Raw genomic sequence first — 20,910 nt, forward strand, 5'->3', positions numbered from 1 at the left:
AGCGACTGCCCTAGAACATGGGACCACTGAGCCACCTCGCACCTATGACCAAAAAACCACAGGCCATGAGGCAAAAAGAACTACACATTGGTTCTTACTAAAGACAAGAGCAGAAGGGAAGGGGTGTCTCTTGGACAAGACTACCTTGTTCCTTCACAAAGTTGGCCTGAGCAGAGTCAAACAGTCATGCCCACCTGACAGGCCTGAGGGGAAAGCACGCTGCTCAGGACCTCAGCTTGGCCACGAGGTGAGAAGGTGCTCTAGCCATGTCATCTTGCTGACTATCTAACCATGAGAGGCTGGAACCAGTGTCAACTCCTTGAAGGCCCTGAGGGCTGGGATCCTCCTCCTAGGTCACATACCTCCTCAGGGGCCACTCGCAGCTCCTCAGTGTACTTTCTGATCACCTGCTCCGGCTCAGGCTTAGGCACCCCTTCTGGAAGAGAGTGGGTGTGAGTGTTGTCCTGGCCTGCAAGATGGGGAGTGCAATGCTGAGGAAGGGAGCAGGCAGGCAGAAGTTCCAGCTGCGAGGGGGAAAGGTTAGCAGGGCTGAGACAGGAGTTAGCTCGAAAGACAGGGCAGCCTCCACACAGGTGCAGGGCGCTGACACACACCCGGGTTACCTGCTTAGGAGCAGGGCTGCTCCAGCAGGGGACAGCACGGAGGTAGAGAAGGATCGTAACAGAGCAGCATGTTTCCCTGAACCATGTCCCCAGGAAATCACCCCAGAATGTCGAAGGGCGGCTCTGAGAGCAAAGCACCCCAGCAAATTCTGGAGGTGGCGCCTGTCCAACTATCAGCAGTCTTAGGAGGAAATTTCAGTGAGAGAGGTAGTTTCCAGTCTAATGGGTTTGGGAGGGAGCAATGTGAGCATGTGTGAACACTGAAAATGCTGTCACAACACATCACCCGACCCTGGGACTCAAAGATCTGGGTCCCAAGCTGACCGGGCTCTGAAGCCAAGTGACCCGGGAAGTAGCTGGCTGAGCTTGAGTGCATGAAGCTTAGGGGAGACCTGACCCAGAAACTAGAGCTCTCCAAGGAGAAAAAGAGTTGGGACAGAATAGGCAGCAGGGTCTCAACTGCAGCCAAGCCAGAGAAGGGGCAGAAAAGGGACCAGGGAGAACAGTGCAGGCCTCCCGCAGCCACCGGCCAGAGGCTCCGCTGTCACAGGAGGTCACAGTGGGGCTCCTGTTTGAGACCATCTTGCAGCCCTCAGCCCTTGGCTGCCAAGAGTTATAATCTGAGAGCTGGACCACAGGCCTCCTCCAGCCCAGAGAAACACAAGACAGCCACATGGACAAGTGCCTCAGTACAGAAGCTGCAATCAGGGACATGGGGTTTGATCTAGTTCATTGCTATGTCCAAATCCTACTACCTCAAAGACTGAGAAGTTGTCATTGGTAGAAGTATCAGCTGTTAGTTCCTGGGCAACGCAGAAACCAGCAGAGGGTATCACATATACCCCATATAAGCCTTATGCTCACCAAAGACAGACAGACAGACAGACAGACAGACAGACACACACACACACACACACACAAAATACCCTTATCTCTCACAATCCCAGCAAAACAATCATACTCTGGCCACTGGCAAAAACAAACAAACAAAACAGACAAAAAGACCAACAATACTGTAGCTGCCACACAAGGAACCAGGGGGCCTTTGAGAAAAGCCCTGTTAGTCAGGCCTGGTGGAACAATACCTTGAAGTAGCCTTGGGTATACAGCAACAGCTTGTCTCAAAAATAGAAGACAGAAAGGCCCCTGGCTACACAGAGCATTCTCCAGGTTCCCTCAGGACCCCTCATCCAGTACTAGCTCCTGACCTCCCTCTGCTCGGGACCATCTAAGCATTTTGCTGCCAACACAGCCTCGTAGGGCTGAAAAGAGCTTTGGTTACTGGCATTTTTCAAAGCGGGCCCGGTCAGCCACATAAGAGGCACCTACACCCAAGAATTCCAGAGGGGCTGCTAAGTGTCTGTGTTCTTCCAAACAAACTGGGTGTACCGAGAAGATGCCAGCCTGCCTGGCCCACAGATCTGCAGAAGCAGGGTACGAGTGTGTGCAGACGGCTGGGGCTGTCGACTTAGTTGGTACACCATTTGCCTAGCCTGCATGGAGCCCTCTCTGGGTTTCAAACTCAATGCTACATGAACTGGGCATGGTGGTGCATGCCTGTAACCAATGCTTGGGAAGTGGTGGCAAGGTGGTCAAAGTTCAAGGTCAGTGAGGTCCCTGAAAGAGACAGCAGGCTTACCATCTGTAGCAAACATTGCGAAGTTACACATGTCCTCAGGGATAAGCCCATCATCCAACAATGTCCAGATGGTAAAAAGCCAGTAGCCACCTCTGCTGGCAGACAGGGCAGGGAGAGAAGGTGCAAAGGTAGAGAAGGGCCATAGCGGGCCAAGAAGAGAGTCCAGGCAGCAAGATCTGGAGGAAGCTGAGCAGGGCTAGAGAGTGTGTGTGAACTGGAACTACCTTTCACGGACATTTTCCTCAGCCTCTTAACTGAGCTGTGACCTTTAGAGGCCGGATGCAAGGCCGGAGGGCCGGTGGGCCGGGGTGCGCGGCTAAGGCACACAGGGAGTCCAATGGCTGACAGCACACTCGTCATGCCTGCACGGTGCGAGATCAGACATGCAGAGGGACAAACGTTAGAAGGAGGCATTCCACACCCGGTGTTCATGGCCCTGCTGGGGGTGAAGTGCTGACATTGTAAACAGCCATCAAGACCAGAAATCTCCCCAGGAGAGGCGAGCTGGTCACTTGAAGGATGCCAGCGCCTCCCTAGACCAGCAGTGCAGTGCTCCAGGCCAGACACTAGAGAACCAGAACCCAAAGTTGCCCAGGAGTCTGCACAAGCAACTGCCGAGCCTGTGCCAGGCACAGGGAAAGAAAAGACAGGGATGTGGCAGGGTGCAGCCAAGCTGTGGAAACAGGGGGTAGCTCCAGCAGCTCTGGCTCCAGGAGCCTGGAATCTTCCCGTGACCCTGGGCTAGAGCCACATGGCCTGCCTGTGCCCTCTTGGCCTCTAGTGAGATGCTGTCCACCAGCTGGTCACAGCCCTTCTGGACTGTGTGGGTAATAATGAGAAGCGCTGATACCAAGTGTCAGCTCTACAGGCTCTACAATCAGCAGGAGACATGCCTTGGAACACATCTGTGAGAGTCTCCATATTAACGAGGTTAACTGAGGCAAAGACCTCAGACTGCAGGCATCTCTGTCCCCTGGGCTGCCCACCGGAAAAGAAGAAGGGAAGCTGGGCCACCAGCACCCACCTCTGTGGCTTCCTGACTGGGGATGTGACATGACCAGATGTCTTCCCCACCATGTCCTTAAACTATGAGACAAAATAAACCCGATTCTTCCTTCCTCTCCCTCCGTGGCTTTTTGTTTGATATTTTGTCACAGCAAGGAGTAAAGTAACCAATATTCAGCTTCAGCGACACTGCTGAGGTGGAACAGTGATCCACGGGACTGCTCCCACACTGAAGCCACCCCAGAGCCCCCAGCTGTGGCTTCCTTTGTCTACTGGGAAAAAAATCAGCAGTAGGCACTGGTGTAGACCCTAGAAAAGCTCCTGTTTCCAAACCACAGGACTACCCCATATTTGGGACCCATACTTTTCCTAGATGCTATTCCTTTCTCTATACTCTCTGGTAGCCAGATATTTCCTAGGAAAGAATGTTGTTCTCTTGCTGGAGGTCCTTGTCCCCGCCACACTGTCACCCAACACAGCCACACAAGCAAATCTCCCCTCCCCCACTTCTTAGTCTGGCTCCAAAGGCCCTCCTTCCAGGAGTGGATGCCCTGGCTTCTTAGCCACCTTGACAGCACCTTTCCTGGTCCTGTGAACAGACTTCCAGGGCTGCCCTCCCACGTGCCACTCCTTCCCAGGACAGGATGAACTGGAGAGCATCGCCTGCAGCAGAGCTGTTGCAGAAGGGCTGATGGGCAGCCAGGGCCACTGATCTCAAATAGGCAATGAGTGGGCTGCACAGGGGACAGATGCCGAGGCAGGCTGGGCATCATGTGGTGGCTCAGGAGGGGCTTACCAGGGGGACCACCAGCATGGGTCACCCAAGGATCAGCCCACTCTAAGGATGCTCCTGGGCTCAAATGCAGTTCCCACAGGACATCGGGATTATGTGGCAAAAGAACAAGGAGGTGCAAGTGGCAAAAAGATGAAAGGGAACAGGGATGGATCAGCTTTCCTTCACGGAACCCGGATATTTTCCAACGACCCTGACTAGGATGTGGGTCCCACCAGCATCCTGCTTGGTTGTCAAGCAGGTGACAGGTGATGGACTTGCAATGGTTAATGCTGTCAACCTGACAGGACCTAAAAACACCTGAGACACTGATCACCGCACACCTGAGAGGGAGGTTTTAAGACTAGGTTAACTACGGTGGGAAGACCCACCCTAACCACAGGCAGCACCATTTCCTCGCCTTGGACTGACTAAAAAGGAAGAAGCCAGCTGAGCACCATCCTTCAACTCTCACTGCCTGCAGACTGTCCGCAATGTGGCCGGCCGCCTCACACGACTGCTGCCGTACTTTCCCACCTTAATGGACTGCACCCCTGGAACCATAAGACCAAGACCTAAAAGACCTCCATACTTACACCGCCTGCCAGGTACTTAGTCACAATGACAAGGAGAAGTAACCAATACAGTGATGCTTCCCTCATGTCCCAGGAGCTGAGCAAGCGTCTCTCAGCAGATGCGGGTGAGGCCCCACGTCACTGCCACCTCAGCTTCTTCACTGTGCTCCATTTTCCTCCTTTGCACCTAGCTATCTGAACCCACTCAGGTTTGATTTCACTGGTGTCATTCCCTCAGCATTAGCCCTATAGGATAAGGATGCTATTGACCTACTAATGTCTGCCCAGCATCCCAGGCACTGCACCTATGTTGGAGGCCTGGTACTTGTCTACAGAGGAACAGAGACAGCCCCTGGACCACCACTATCAGCCCTCAGGAACCAAGTCTCAATATTCCTGCTCCTCTAACATAGAGCCCAGCCCTACAACTCCAGACACACACACACACACACATACACACACACACACACACACACACACACACACACACCCTACATCAGAATGAGGATGCTTGGAAGGAGAGTGACCTCAGGGGTGGGGATATGGCTCAGTTGGCAGGATGTTTGCCCATCATGCATGGCATTCTGAGTTCCATCCTCAATGCTCCAAAGCTGGGCATGCTGGTGCACCCCTGTAATTCCAGCTCTCAAGAGACAGAGAAAGGAAGATTAGGAATTCATGGTCATCCTCAGCTACAGTGAGTGAAGTTAGCCTGGGCTACGTGAGACTGTTTCAAAAACAAAAAGTTCCTCCTTCACAGTTACATCATGATGAAACATGAACACCCAAGGGCCACATCACTGTCTTGCTGACAACGCTATCCACTAGGTGAACGTTGCAGGATGACCCTTTCCTGCCTCCCATGACCTCTCTAGATGCCAAGCTGAAAGGTTCTTCCTTCCAAATGGTTGAAACCAAACCTCCTCCTGCACTCTGCTGAGATGGACTTTGGCCTACGTGTGAGGCCAGGCTGCACGTGGCTTCCTTGTCCATAGGCTTGCACTGTCTACCCACCCAGTGCAACTACAGGGTTGCAAACTAATTCCCTGCATCAGCTGTAAATGACCAAGAGTCACTGCACTGTCCCATCTTCCTTTCTTTCTTTCTTTCTTTTTTTTTTGCCAAGTATGATGGTGCATGGCTTTAACCACAGCCCTCAGGAGGCAGAAGCAGGCAGATCGCTGTGAATTCAAGGCCAGCCAGAGCTACATAGTGAGACCCTGCTTCAAAGATTTCTTTTTAATTATGGATCTATTTGTGTCTATGTTTGGGTATATGCACATGAGTGACGCTACCTATTGAGGACAGAAGTGGGTGCTGGATGCTTTGGAGCTGGACTTATAGGCAGTTATGAGCTGTCCAGTGTGCATGCTCAAAAAAAAAGTATTTTCTTTTAGTGTATGAGTATGTATGCCTGCATGCCTGTTTATGTACTGTGTGTGCGTGCCTGGTGCTTGAAGAGGTCAGAGGACAACACTGGAACTGCAGTTACAGAGTTGTTAACTGCCACGTGGGTGCTGGAAACAAGCCTAGTTCCTCTACAACTGTATCAAGTCAAGCACTCTTAAGTGTTGAGTCATCTTTCCAGCTGTCTTCTTTTTCATCCACATCACACGTGGGGTGATAAAGTACCAGCATACACGGTTACAGAGAGCTTCATGGGCTCCAAAGGGGTCTTTTCATATCCTACAGTCTCTCTCACACAAAGGCCAAGGGCACCACACTTCCTCTGAAGACAACTCTCCTGAAATGGACAGCCACACTCCCAGTACCCCTGGACTGTTCCACCTATCAAGACCACATCCACCATCTTGTCTAATGCTCTTGCCATAAGTCAGGACACCAATGTATCACAAAGCTAGGGGTTGTACCCTGTCCCAGTACAAGGTGGGTATTAAGAAAAAAAAAGACTTCAAACCAGACAGAATCCAGGAGGCTAAGACAAGAAGGTCAAGAAATTGATGCCAGCTTGGGTTATATATTGAGATCCTCTTTCAAAACAAAAACTGTAATTACAACAGCCAGGAGGCTGAGGCATTGGGTTTATGGGTTCAAGGCCTACATGGAGTCCCTGTCTCAAACAAAACAAGGTTTGGGGCTTGCTTGACATGCACAAAGCCCTAGGCCCTCATAAAGCAGGCACAGTGATAAACGATAGTAATCCTGCCACCTGAGAAGTGCAGGCAAGGAGGACCAGGAGCTCAAGGAATTCTGCCACCAGCCCGGGATACATGAAGAATGGAGCCAGGTGGGAGGCTTGGTACGACAAGGTACTTCCATCAAAGCCTGATGACTTGAGTTCGATCTTTGGGATTCACATGATAGGAAGAGAGAACTGACTCTTACAGGCTGTTCTCTGCTCTCCATACATGCTCCACGTATGCTTGCAACCACTTCTAGACACAAATAAATGCAAATTTTAAAAGGTTTAAGGTCTGGGAAGATAGTACAGTTGGACAAACAAACAAACAAGCAAACATTACTGTGCCTAAGTATGAGGAGCTAAATTTGATGCCCAGAACTCACATAGGCCCATAGCTGAGAGGTGGTGACACGTACCTTTAATCCCAGCACCTGGGAGGCAGAGGCTGATGAATCAAGGCCAGCCTGGTCTACAGAGTGAGTTCTAGGACAGTTAGGGCTACACAGAGAAACCCAGTCTGGAACACCCCCCCACCAAAAAAAAAAAAAAGGAAGCTCTGCCCAGTGGTGTGCATTTGTAATGTCAGGCTGGGGAAGCAGGGACAGTCAGATCCCTGAGCCGGCTAGGTAGTCAGCCAGTCTTGCAGAACCTGTGAGTCCCAGGCCAATGAGAGACTGACTCTTAAAACACAAGGTGATCAGCTGCAGTAGATTACAACCTGGATCCTCTGGATCCATGCTCACACAAAACAAGTTCAAAGACAAAATGCCAAGACCCATGGGCTGGAGAGAGAGCTCTGCAGTTAAAAACACTTGCTGTTCTTGAAAAGGACTCAGGTTGGTTCCTAGCACCCACATGGCAGCTCATAACTGCCTGTAATTCTAGTTTCAGGGAATCTGATACCTTCTTCTGGCCTTTTCAGGAACCTGCACTCATGTGGTATACATACATAATACACATGTACATACATACATATATACGTTCAGGCACATCCATATAACATAATAAAAAAAAACCTTGAAACACATACACACACACCTAACTAGGGCCAAGAGGTCTCACGACTCCCTTGAAGTCCTGTGAAGAAATGCTCTAACTACAGTTGAACCGAATCAAATACTAGAAAGGTCTCCGGCAGACCTGATGCCTGCTCTCCTCCCCCAGCCCAGGGGCTGCAGAGCCTCCTAGACTTGCTTTCTGGGTGGGTATACCAATTACCCCATAAGGGCACTGACCTCCAAGAAGTCACTTTGGATTTCCCCGAGGACCCAAAGGGTGACAGGCCTTCACTCCACCATCCCCTCCCCGCTAAGCCCCGTGGGTCATCTGTTAGGACACTTACCGGCTAGTGCCTGCTGAACCCTGCTGGGCTTTGGCATCTGCACTGGCACAGTGGTGGGGGCGCTCCCTGGGCTGCTGGAGGAGGGACCGCTTGGGAAGGAGGCACTTGAAAAGAAAAGAGAGCAAATTCAGTCGATGGTAGAAGGCTGGGCGGTGAATCTGCAAGCCTGGGAGCTTCTCTGGCTGTACTTTCTTCCAAGCCTGTGGGTGGAGGCCTGAGTGCTGTGTCCTCGGGCAGTTCAGAACTCTTAAGACAAGGCTTCAACCAGCGTTCAAGTGGATGTTAAAAAGGCATTTTGGGCCAGTGCGAGCAGAGGGGAAGTGTTGGCAATGGTGCAGGCCTGTAATCCCAGCACTGGGGGAGGCAGAGGCAGGCAGATCTCTGTGAGTTTGAGGCCAGCCTGGTCTATAAAGAGAGTCCAGCACAGCCAAGGCTACACAGAGAAACCCTGTCTCAAAAAACAAAAACAAAAAAGCATTGTCACTTACATAAAGTGTTCGAATTAAAAACTGAAACACACACACACTAAAAGCATTAAGAGCAATGAGGTGGTTGCTCTGAGCTCAATTCCCAGAACACACAGGGTGGAAGCAGAGAACCAATCCCTGCCAACTACCATCTGATCCTCATGTGGGAATGGCATGTTCATCCCTACACGCTAGATAAATACATATATGCAAAAAAAATTAAGGGCTCTTAGCTGGATATCTCAGACACGCTTGTAATCCCAGCACTCATGAGACAGAGGCAGGAGATCTGACAGGAGTTTAAGGCTGGCCTGGTCTATATAATAAATTCAGAGGCCGCCCATGCTACATGGGGAGACTGTCTCAAAAGGCCAACACAAGACAAGAACAAGCCAGGGGAGCTCTCAGGGTCTGCATAAGCAGGCCAGCCACTGTACCAGGTAATGGAGCAACACTGCCCATTTACTGAGACCTTGTTTCTATGTAAAAAGAGGACTTTTTGCTGGGTGTGGCGGTACACCATTTTAATCCCAGCACTTGGGAGGCACAGGTAGGCATAGCTCTATGAGCTCAAGGCCAACCTGGTCTACAAAGTGAGTTCTAGGACAACCAGGGCTGTTACACAGAGAAATCCTCTCTCAAAAAAGAATTAAAAAAATAAAAATAAAAAAATAAAGGGCTTGGGTAGCTAGTGAGATGGCTCAGTAGGTAAAGATACTTGCTGACCAGACTGATGACCTGAGTTCAAGGCCTGAAGCTGATACAACGGAAAAAAAGAGAATTCACTCAGGAAAGTTGTCCTCTGACTTCCATGTACACATAAATAAGCACAAGTGAATGTGTACATATGCATGTGTACACACAGAGAATACACACATAAACGTAAAGACTTGACGTAAACCCTCAGTGGTAAATCTTTGCCTACCATGACTGTGGCCCTAGGTTCAACTGCTAATTCTACAAAATAAATGGATGCATGAAAAGATCACATGGGAATACCACAAGCAAGCCATTCTGGTTTGACGCAGAGCTCTACTTTGAGAACAGTTGGCTGAAGGCCTGAGTTCCCGCCAGCTCCTTCTCTCCCCCCCCCCCCACTGCTGGGGGGCCTTCTGGGTCCTTCCCCTCATCCCTGCCCATTCGGATGAGGAAATGTGAAGATTACACAACCTTCCTATGTGGTCCCACACAAGGGAGCTCCTCAGGGCCAGGCCTACAACATGGAAGGCACTTGGGCACAAAGGCTGGGCACTATCTGGCTCCTGTACAGCTACAGGCACACCAGCCACTGCCTCCAGCCAGGGCCTACCCCAGACCTGCCACACAGCCAGCCACAGCTCACAGAAGTGAGGGTGACTACTGCAGGCAGCTGCTGCTCTCATCCAGCCAGGAAGCCACACACTCAACTGCAGCTGAGGGAGAGCCTCCTTCAGGGTCTCAAACACAACAGTGCTTCAGGACTGGCCTGAGTGACCAACAGGTTTTATTTGCCAGGCAGTGATGTTGCACGTCTTTAACCCCAGCACTTAGGAGGCAGAAGCAGATGGATCTCTGAGATTGAGGCGAAAGAAAGAAAGAGAGAGACAGAGAGAGAGAGAGAGAGAGAGAAAGAAAGAAAGCCAAAAAGGTTTTATTTGATTTCCTAAATTTCTCTGCAAATAAGATAGCCTCATATCTCATGTGGTGGAGCTTCCTATCCCCTTTATTCTCAGCCCCCCAAAAAGGCTGAGGGCTTTTTCTGTTAAAGCCAGAGCTGGGATGAGGTATAGACACTATCCATGTAAGCTCCATCCCCCTCTGAACCTTTTCCTACCTTTTTCCTTCACCTATGGTAACATGCAGCCCAAGCTGGCTGAAGATGACCCTGAACTCTGGCCTCCAACTCTGGAGGATTGAAATCATAGGGGGACACTACTGAAATGCATTTACACAGTGCTTAAGATTACACTCAGGACTTCCTAGGCAAGATTCTGCTAATGAAACTATAGCCCCAGCTCATGTGCCCCTCCCCCTTTTAGATAGCCTCATATGTATTCCAAGCTGTCCTTGAACTCACCATGTAGCCCAGGCTGTGCTCAAACTAAGTGCTAGGATTACAGATGCTTGCCACCATAGCAGGCTTCTCCCCCGATTCCTCCCTGCCTCCTCCAACCCTCAAATGGGTCTCTGTGACGTGAATTACTCAGATGTTCCACAAGTGAATCAGCAGAGCATGATAACATATACCTGTAAACCCAGCATTCTGGAAGCAGAGCCAGGAGGGTCACCCTAAGTTTGAGACAAGACATAGTAAATTCCAAGCCAGCCAGGGTCACACAGCCAAGACCTTGTTTTAAAAGACAAAAATAAATAAATACAACAAACAAGCCCTTCAGCCCAGTCACCTCTCCAGAGAGCAATGAACTTGAGCTCTGCATCAAGAGTGCCAGAGAAATCAAAGGTCAGCTTGAGGAAGTTGTCTACGAGAAAAGCCCGTGGTCCCACAGAGATGGGGTCCCTGGCTACTGCCCATTTCCAGGTCTTCCCTCACCAGGAAGACACACTAATGGGGAGAGGAAGCTGAACTCCACACCAAACAGAGCGGAGGAAATGAGACAAGGACTCCAAGTCTGCGTGATATCACATGTGCACATGCGTGTTTTTATATGTATGTGGCAACATGTGGACATCATGTCTGACATCATCCTCAATTGGTCTTCTACCGTATTCACTGAGAAGAAATCTATCAATCAAACCCCGGAGCTCACCAACGAATGGTCTTCCCCTTTCAGAATGGAATTTCAGAAGGACTGCCACAGCTGCCAGGCATTTGTGTGGTTTTCTGGGGCTCTGGGTACCTTTGTTTGTTTTGTTTTTCTGTGTAACAGTCCTGGCTGTCCTGGTCCTATAGACCAGGCTGGCCTTGAACTCACAAAGATCTGCCTGCCTCTGCTTCCAAAGTGCTGGAATTAAAGGCGTGCGCCACTACACCCAGCCCATCTCTACATTTACTAATCAAGAGCTTCAGTCACAGCGCCACATCCCCATCCTGATGCTCAATGCTCTATAGACAGTCCCAGGCAAGGGGGAGGCTCAGGCAGGAAGAAATCCAAGTCGTCCACCCCCAACCCTGGACTTGGGGCCACACTTAGCTCCAATTTGGACAGTGTCAAGGACAGTCTCTGAGGTGACACTATGAAATGGGCATGCCAAGTCCCACTCTGGTGCTCCCATTTCTATATAGGGTGGTGGGTAGGATGAACACCAGAGTCCAGTGTAAAGATTTTAAGACACCCCCCCCCCATCTTCCAGGAACAGAATAAAGACAAAGCAGGACCCCAGGCCCTCACTGAATATAAAGAACCACAGCAGCATAAGAGAAAAAGGGACATTCAGGGGTCAGCAAGATGCCTTAGTAAGGTAAAGAGCCTGCTGCCATGCCTGAGGACCAAGCATTTGATCCCTGGGAACAAAATGATAAAGAGAACTGATTTTTACAAGTTGTCCTCTGACCTCCATGTGTGCCATGGCACATGTATGCTTGTTTGTCTGTGTATGTGGACACACACAAACACACATGAATGGAATGAAAAATATTTAAAAATAGCCAAGCATGGAGGTACATGCCTTTCACCCTAGCACTCAGGGGGCAGAGGCAGGTGGAATTCTGTAAATCTGAGGCCGACCTGGTCTACACAGTGAATTCCGAGACAGCCAGAGCTACACAGTGAGACCCTGTCTCAAAAAATAAGTTAGTTAATTAAATACAATAAAGAAGGGCTGGAGGGATGGCTCAGAGGTTAAGAGTACTGGCTGCTCTTCCAGAGGTCCTGAGTTCAATTCCCGTAACCACATGGTGCCTCACAACCACCTATAATGAGATCTAGTGCCCTCTTCTGGTGTGCAGGTGTACATGCAGGCAGAACACTATATACATAATAAATCTTCTTAAAAACTTAAAGAAAAAACCTGGACCTGCAACATCCAACACCCTAATCTTGATAATCTTGAAGAGGACACGAGAACCAGGGACACAAACCCACACTGGCTGACCCACGGACCCACAGCAAGAGTAAGGCAGAGGCAGAGTATATCCACAGTTCCAGTCACATAGGCGGCGGCAGACAGACTCCCAGGGCAGTGGCATTGGGAGAGGGAGGCCCTCAGAGCAGCAGCAAGAACACAGCAGATGCTGCTGGGTGTGGTGGCTCACACTTGTAATCCCAGCAGCCTGGAGACTGAAGAGGCTCGTGGGTTCAAGCCAACTTGAGTTACACACTCTCCAAAGCAGCTGACTACACAGCAAAATCCTATCCTCTAAACAAAAACAAAAAAATGTGGGGAAGGGAGTTGGTGGTGGTGGGAAGTGTGAAACAGCTCAGTGAGTAAAGACGCATGCCGCTACGCCCGAGGACCCGAGGCCATCCTGAGTCCCCACATACGGAAACAGACAAACAGCTCCAAGAGCAATCCTTTTACCTCTACATCTGCAGTCTGGCAAGTGCTGCATACTGGTGCATCCTTAGGCTGGCCTCAAACTCTGCCTCTCAGGTTTTGAGTTTTTGTTTTTTTATAAATACTCAAGGGACACTTTTTTAAAATTTTATGTTATGCACAGAAGTTTCTTGCCTGCATGTATGGCTGTGAGGGTGTCAGATCCCCTGGAAGAGGAGTCACAAATAATTGTGAGCTGCTATGTGGGTGCTTGGAATTGGAACTCGGGTCCTCTGGAAGCACAGCCAGAGCACTCCTGCCCTGGACCTGACTTTTATGTGCATGTGAAAGTATGTCCACAGCACACAAACACACAGGCACCTACACATTCACTCTCATCTGACATAACTTTACAATCGTATGTCAGGCCGCATTCCTGGCTAGCCTCAGCTGGATGAAGCCTGTGGGGCACAAGCTGGACACACCTGGCTAACGTTGCTAAGCTGCCAGACCTCGTCACCACCTTCAATCAAACGCTGAGCAAGTTGTCCTGCCCTGCTTTATAGAGATGGGTGTGAGCATGACACATTTTGGAAAGTTTTCCAGCACCCTCATTACAGCACGTGTTTTGCTGCTTAAAGGGATAAAAGTTCAGCTACAAGGAAATGTAGGAATAGCCAGAAGCTCAATTACGAACAACACAGCTTTTGTCTGTGTTGTTTTGCATGTTCCCAGGGGACATAGCCAGTTTCACCTAAACTAAGCAAAGAGGGATGGGAAACCACATATGCTTTAAAAACAAAGGGGGAGAGGAGATTTTCCACAGAAGCCTGGGATGTCGGAAGCTCATCAGCAGGCAGAGTTCTCAGGCTTCCCCAGCCCTGTGTGCTCTCTTCAGACTGGCCCTGCCTGCCCCGCCACCTCCTTCCTCCACAGAGGCCTCTGCAAACTCTCACCCAATGCTGCTGACCCTCACTTGGTTCTGAGACCTGTTACCACAGCCCCTGGGGAGACCAAGGGGCCAAATGTTTGCATTTTTCCCAGTGGCAGCTAGGGAAAAGAGACCGAGTAGGGGAGTGAGGGTGGCTAGCAGAGAGCTTAAGGAAAGCCACAGAATAAATTAGATCTGGAAGAATGGCGACATGCCACCAAGCCTAAGGACCCGAGTGCAATCCCCAGGGTCTACATGGCAGAAGGAGAGAACTGACTCCAAGAGGTTGTCCAAGCACACTCCAAGCACACCAACCCTCCCACACATACAAAATATATACTAATTTATATTAATTTTTTTAATGTAAAGAGATATGGGTAAACGCTTGGTGGTTCATACTACATAGGTCCGTGCAAGTGAAAGGACACCCCTCCCAGCTCCTGAAAGGCCTGAGGAAACACGGATGCACAGTGACTTATGCCAGAAAGCAGCCAGCCTGCTCGGAGGCTATCCGACAACACAGCAGGCTGGCCCAGTTCCTCCTGTCTTCTGTCGCCTGTCCAGCAGCAACAAGCTGGCCCAGTGACCTCCATCATCTGCCTGGCCTGCCAGGGTCCCAGCATGTCTGTACGCCTGTCAATGGGGAGGAGAGAGCCCCAACCTATGAGAGCCCCACACCAGGAGACAAGATCCAGGGCTCACTAGTCTGACTCACCCTGAAGCCCCAGTTAGAGCCCCACTGAGTTGCCTCAGCAGGGCTTGGTGGCTCACGTCTGTTTCTGGCACTCATGAGCTGAAGGTCTAAGAATCTGAGGACAGCCTGAGCTATACAGTAAATTCTAGGCCAGGCTAGAGAGTGAGACACTGCTTGGGAGAACAAGTAAAGGAGTGGGGAGAAAAAGAGCAGGAGAATGAGGAGCTGAGAAAGAAGAGGGAAGACAGGAAAAGAGGATAAGGTGGAGAGAGATTTACCTCAACTTGTAACAATTCACAAAGTTGAAACTCTGCCTCACACTGTCCCAGGCTGGCCACAGAGTCCCGTTCCCTCAAGAACTGACCCACATACTAGGCGTGAGTCACACAAGAGGGACAGCTCTGGGAGCCCCGCAGGCCCATGTCCATGTAGAAGCCTCAAGTCCTGGAGGAGGCCGGTCCAGGCCCTCTACTCTCCCTTGTCTAGCAGACCCCTCCTCGCTGCCCTGAGGTACCTCCCTCCCTCTGCTTTGCACACTCCAGACAGCCTCAATGCCTCTCTAAGTGCCCAAAGCAACTGACTGCTTTTCTTGTTAGGGTGCTGGCAGGCACCTGGGCACCATGCTAGTCAGGTGGTATACTACTGAGCCACAACTTCTCACTGGGGACCTCGAGGCAGATGCTCTACACCTGAGCCACACCCCAAGCATGGAGGATCTAGTAAGTCATTCTAACACTAAGCTACACCTGCAGGTCCTCACCTGCAGACACTGGGAAAATCTCTGATGTCCACCCCTGCCCTTGCAGAATAAAGCCCGAAGAGTAAAGCTTGCCAAGATAGCAAAGACTCAGGAGCTTGTATTTATTCACATGGGTTTTAGAGAACACTACTAGCTTTTGTAAGATGTCTCTGTGTGCATCTTTTTTTTTCCTTGATGGAGGTGCTGAAGACGGCAGAGTGATTGCCTAACACTCAGGAGGATAAAAGAGAAGGATGGAGAATTCCAGGCCTGCCTAAACTACAAAGGGAGAGGTTTTTCTAAAATCAAACAAAGAAGAACATAAAACCCCAGAGCCGGTGAGGTGGTTCAGCAGTAAAGGAGACTGCTGTCAAGCCTGATGGCCAGAGTTCAATCCCATACCCGTGTGGCAGGAGAAATCCAACTCACCGTGGCACTGGCACTCGGCCCCTCCCACACAAAAGAAAAGGTGAGAAGATAATTTCTCAAAAATGCCATCTGGCGGCTGGTAGCATACTCCTTTAATCCCAATGATTGGGAGGCAGAGGCAGGTAGATCTCTGAGTTCAAGGCCAGCCTGGTCTACAGAGTAAGTCCCAGGACATCCAAGGCTACACAGAAAGAACCTGTCTTGAAAACAACAACAACAAACAACAAAATACCATCTGGCATGGGGGCTGGAAAGATGGTCCAGCAGTTAAAACCATTCTCAGCACCACATGGTGTCTGTCTCACAGCCATCTGTAACCCCAGTTCTAGGGGATCAGACACCCTCTTGCGGCAGCAGGCGAGCATGAGCACCGCCACACATGCAAGCAAACTTAAAACAACGCCACCTGGCTTTGCCTGAGGGCGTGACCTATAACCCCAACATCTGGAAGACTGAGGCAAGACTGAATTCCAGGCCAGCCTAAGCTATTTAACAGGCACAGCGGGGGCCCAGTGCAGTGCAGTCCCCCCCCCCACCCCAGCCCCAGCTGGCAAGTGTAGAGCTCTGGGCTCCATCCCCAGCACCATGGACCCACTGGACTAAAAGCGCACACCACGGTGTGGAGGAGCCTCTGTCGTCAATCACCTTTCTCAAGTGCTGTCTCCCAGGGCCTCCACCTTCTCTGATCACGCTGGGGTCCTCAGAGCTAAACTGTGGGTTCATATCTGCACTGCCTGACGCAGGGCAGAAGCCAGTGAGTTCTCAGTTATTCAAAGTGTCAGGAAGGTACAGAGCCCCTGAGGCAGTCCATAAGCCCTGGCAAAGGTCTGCTGTACTCTGCGATTCTAAGAAAGGACTCCTGAGTACTGGGTAATGAATGGCCTGTAGCCAACACTAGGCAGGAAACTTGCTAGGGGTTCAGGGAGAGCCTGTCCTACATAATTGAGTTCTGGATCAGCCTGGGCTACAGAATGAGTCTTTTAAAACAGTAAAGACAGAGCTGGAGCTGGGCTTAACTGGCGAAGTGCTTGTCTGACATGTACAAAGCCCTGGGTTTGACCCCCCAGCAGTGGAGAGGTAGAGATGAGGATCAGAAGCTCAAGATCATCCTCAGCTACACAGGGAATTCTGAGGACAACCTGAGCTATGTTACATAAGACCCATCATAAATAAATAAATAAAAATTTAAAAAGAGAGACTACTGGTCCCAGGGCTGCCAGGACTTAACAAAGTGCCACAGTATGGCAGCTCCATAGGATGGCAAACTGGGAAACCAAGGAAGCTCAGCACATGTGTGGCACTTACAAGAGACAACACGCCAGGGGCAAGCAGGCGTGTAGATGCAAAGCTGAGGGAGAGGCTTTCCACATGGGTTAAGGCAAAGTTCCCACTGTGAGGTACCTGGCTCCACTGGAGGTGGACGGTCCTGAGGGCGGGAGCTGTGGCCCCAGGTGGGAGAGGCTGGAGTGGAGGAAGGACTGGCTGCCTGGAGTAGGAGGTGTTGCACCCCAGGGGTTGGTGGTGTTCAACCTGGGCGCAGACCTGGCCCCAGACAGTGAAGGTTTATTGTACGGGGCAAAGGCCTGGTGGGCCCCAAAGACAGCGGCGGTCCGTTGGGGTGCTTGGGGGGCAGGATACGCAGGCAGGTTGGTCATGGAGTGGCGGTAGCGACCTGACACGGGGCCAGTTCCGCTACCATGGAGGCACTGTTGGCAAGAGCAGACAAGTCCCATCTGGCCTGGGGGAGCGATGACTGAAGTCACCGGGTAAACTGGCCCCACTTGGCGTCGCACATTCCGACAGAAGCTGGAAGTCTTGTTGGTTTGCGTTAGGGTGGCATAGTTGACTGTGTAGTTATAGCCCAATGGGGCCAAGTCCACGACCTGGATGCCCCGGGCCACTTGCTGCTCCAGATAGTCACAGACACTAGCTTCATAGGCTATCCAGGATCCGTCATCACCCAGCCATTCCCAGACGATGCCCTGGCCTGGGGCAGAATTCTGAGAGAACAGGTGTCTGCGCACAGACCTCATGGTGCCTGCAGAAAGGGATCAGAACCCATGAACGAGAAGCCTCTTGCTGCTCCACATGCACACTGCAGGTGTGCACTGCCACACCCATCTTGCTGTGGGTATATGCATGCGCCAGTGTGCGTGTGTCGATGGCAGCTGTGCCTATGCATGTGTGTGCATCTGTCTGTCTGTGGCACGCCCATGGTATCAATATATGTCTGGTGTTTCTCTGGTTTGAATGTGTGTTTGTCTGTGTCTAAGTATCTGCGTCTGCATGTTCCTGAGGTGTGCCTATGCACCTGTGTATGTGTGTATGCACATGTCTATGGTGTATGCGTGCACCCAGTCTTGTGTTTGTCAGTGATGTGTCCATGTGTGTATGTGTCATGGTTGGGTATGTACAGCTGTGTCTGTTTATATCTGAACATGTAGCTATGTGTGTGCATGTGTCTGTGGTACCTGTGTGGCATGTCTGCGGTGTAAGTGTGTCTATCTGTGTGTGTTTCTGCATCTATGTATCTCTGGTATCTACCACTGGTTCTCTGGTTCTACCACTGAGCTCCATCCCCAGCCTTAGTTCTTTCCCCCAATAACTCAACATCACCACTGAAGCCATATGGTTACATGGCTATTAGACTGAAGGACTGGCAGGGCCTCTTCTGTCCAGATTTCACTGTAGGGTACAGAGGCTACAAGGCAAAGGGCTGCAAAGGACCGAGTCACAAAGTAAGGGCTCACCCTCTACGGCAAGGGAGGCTAGCAGCTTTCTTGTCAAACATGGCTCATTCTTATCAGGCTTTCTTTTCCTCTCCCCTTAAGACAGTTTAGTCTCAAAGCCTATACTTCACCCTTGGCCTCCCAAGTACTGGAATTACAGGCAAGCACAAGACACTCTCAACTACCACGGCATGCCAAATTCATGCTTGCCAGACTGCTAAAGGAGGGAGGAGCCAAGAGAGCCTCTGAATGAGCTCCCAAATACATCTTTCACTCTTATAAGGTCCATTTCTCCCAAGTAATGGCTGGTTTATTTTAAGACAAGATTTTCTGTAGGCCAGCCTAACCTAGAACTCACTATACAGTCAAGGATGACCTTGAACCCCTGACTCTTCAGCCTTCACCTCCAGAATGCTACAATTACAGCCATGTACTCAGCAACAGTTTTATGCAATGCTGGGGCTACAATCTAGGGCTACCTGCACAAGAGGTAAGCATTCAACCAACTAGGCTACCTTCTCAGCCCCGGAATCTGTTATTAAAGCCCCATCCAATCAGATGTGTTCATGTAAAGAGTAGTGATGGAAGGTATGTCAATCAATCACAACCATAACCTAAAACCCAGCTTAGTATCCAGCCCAAAGCCAGGCCCTGAACCAGAGGCAGAAGGTCTTACCAGTATCCTGACGGAACTGAGTCCAGCTGGGGAGGTCAATGATGTAAGGGGCCAGTGAAGGGTCAACCTGGCCTAAGGGGATACTGTGGGCCAGGCTCCCCAGTCCGTAACGCTGGCCCTTCTGCTGAACAAACTGCTGCTCAATGAAGGAGCAGACAGCGGCGCTGTATGGGTGCCAAGTACCAAGCCCATCCTGCCATTCCCACACAGCCACCAGCACAGGGCTAGGATACACCTGCGGCAGAGACAAGCTTGGGGCCATGGCCATCTTCTGCTTTCCCTGAAGACTTCAGACCACTCTGGGTTGCAGCCTCAGGTTCATTGCCCAGCACCTCCAGGAGACCTGGGAAAAAGACACAGTAGTTACTCATACACACTGGGGACCTTGTCAGGCAGCTCAAGGAAACGAACTTTTCTTGTTTTGAGATAGTGTTTCTCTGTGTAGCCCTGGCTCACCTGGAACTTGCTCTGTAGACCAAGCTGGCTTTAACTCAGGGATCCGCTGGCCTCTGACTCCCAAGTACTGGGATTAAAGGTGTGTGCCCCACTGCCTGGCTGAAAACCAGCTTTTCTCCACCACCTTCAGGATTCCATGGATCAACTCTTGATCCTTATCTCTGCTCTAACAGGATAATTAAAAGTCATTCTTGCGGAGGGTGAGCTAATCCCAAGGGCATGAGAATGGGAGAGCTGACCCTGTCCTGAGAGCAGGCCCCACACTTTATCTGGGTAGTACTACAGAGCTGGTCCTGCTGGCATCGAAGAGGGTAAGCTGGCTCCAAGGGAGCAGGAGAAACGGCTCTGCCCCTTGATGGCTGCAGCACTGGGTAAGGTATGGGTACAGGAGAGCTGATGGGCCAGCCAACTCAGCTACCATGCAGGCTCAGATCCAGGGCACACCCCAACATCTACCCCAAATATGAACTGCTGAAGTATGTGAAAGGGCCAGTACTGCAGATCTAAAGCTGCAGGATCTCCATGACACAGGGTAACAGGGTTCATGATGTGAAATTACAATAAAAAAATTTTTTTAAACTCATTCCTATTGTTTATCCCCACTTCAGCAAACATTCTAAAATAGGACGGGCACACAGTGAAAGTGGGTTGTTGATCTCTACCCAGTTATTTCCTCCTGATTCTACTATATTCTGTTCAGTTTCTTCCTCCCTCCCTTCCTTTTTTCCTTCCTTTGAATTTTGGAATGCATGCTCATAAGACCTGCACATGTCACCATTGAAGTTCCTCTCTGCCACACCCAACCATTAATGGGGAATTTTCAGCGGATGCTCTGTTGCTGAGCCATGCCTCCTGGCACTCAGGATATTGGTGAGTCACCCCAAATCTTTGCGGAGAAGACCACTATGACTGCACTTTTGCATAAGCCCTACAGTTCCCAATTCAGGCCCTATTTGTCAGACAGGGTAACCCCTGCTACTGTCCTCAAGGGTATTCCAGGACACCCGTGGGTAAGACTTGCATACAGGCTCCTAGGCTGTGCTTTACAAAATAAGAACCCAAGTTTAGACTCACAACCCACAAAAACGCTGGGCATGCTACCTGTATCTGTGATCCCAGTGCTATAAAACAAATAGGTGAATCCAGAAAGCTTGCTGGCCACCCAACCCAGCCAAAATGGCAAGCTTCGGGTTCAGTGAGAGTCCCTGTCTCACAGCAGGAAGGTGGAAAGTGATAAAAGGCATCTTAAATCTCCTCTGATCTCTGCATGCACAAAC

At 50.5% G+C, this 20,910-nt stretch overlaps 1 protein-coding gene across 1 annotated transcript in view; it reads right to left on the reverse strand.

Annotated features, from left to right (window-relative positions):
• Dtx2 (deltex E3 ubiquitin ligase 2) overlaps window positions 1-20,910 on the reverse strand; it is a 37,681-nt gene that overhangs the window by 3,850 nt on the left and 12,921 nt on the right. The window contains exons 3-7 of the mRNA XM_055606042.1: window positions 19,178-19,520; window positions 17,174-17,810; window positions 8,100-8,203; window positions 2,478-2,624; window positions 363-433 (exon numbers count right to left, since the gene is read on the reverse strand). Of these exons, the coding sequence (XP_055462017.1) occupies window positions 363-433; window positions 2,478-2,624; window positions 8,100-8,203; window positions 17,174-17,810; window positions 19,178-19,445 (1,227 nt within the window). The 5' untranslated portion in view covers window positions 19,446-19,520. The remainder of the gene's footprint in view (window positions 1-362; window positions 434-2,477; window positions 2,625-8,099; window positions 8,204-17,173; window positions 17,811-19,177; window positions 19,521-20,910) is intronic.

Source organism: Psammomys obesus, unplaced genomic scaffold (genome assembly GCF_907164565.1).
Source record: "Psammomys obesus unplaced genomic scaffold, mPsaObe1.curated_primary_1811, whole genome shotgun sequence".
Lineage (NCBI taxonomy): Eukaryota > Metazoa > Chordata > Mammalia > Rodentia > Muridae > Psammomys > Psammomys obesus.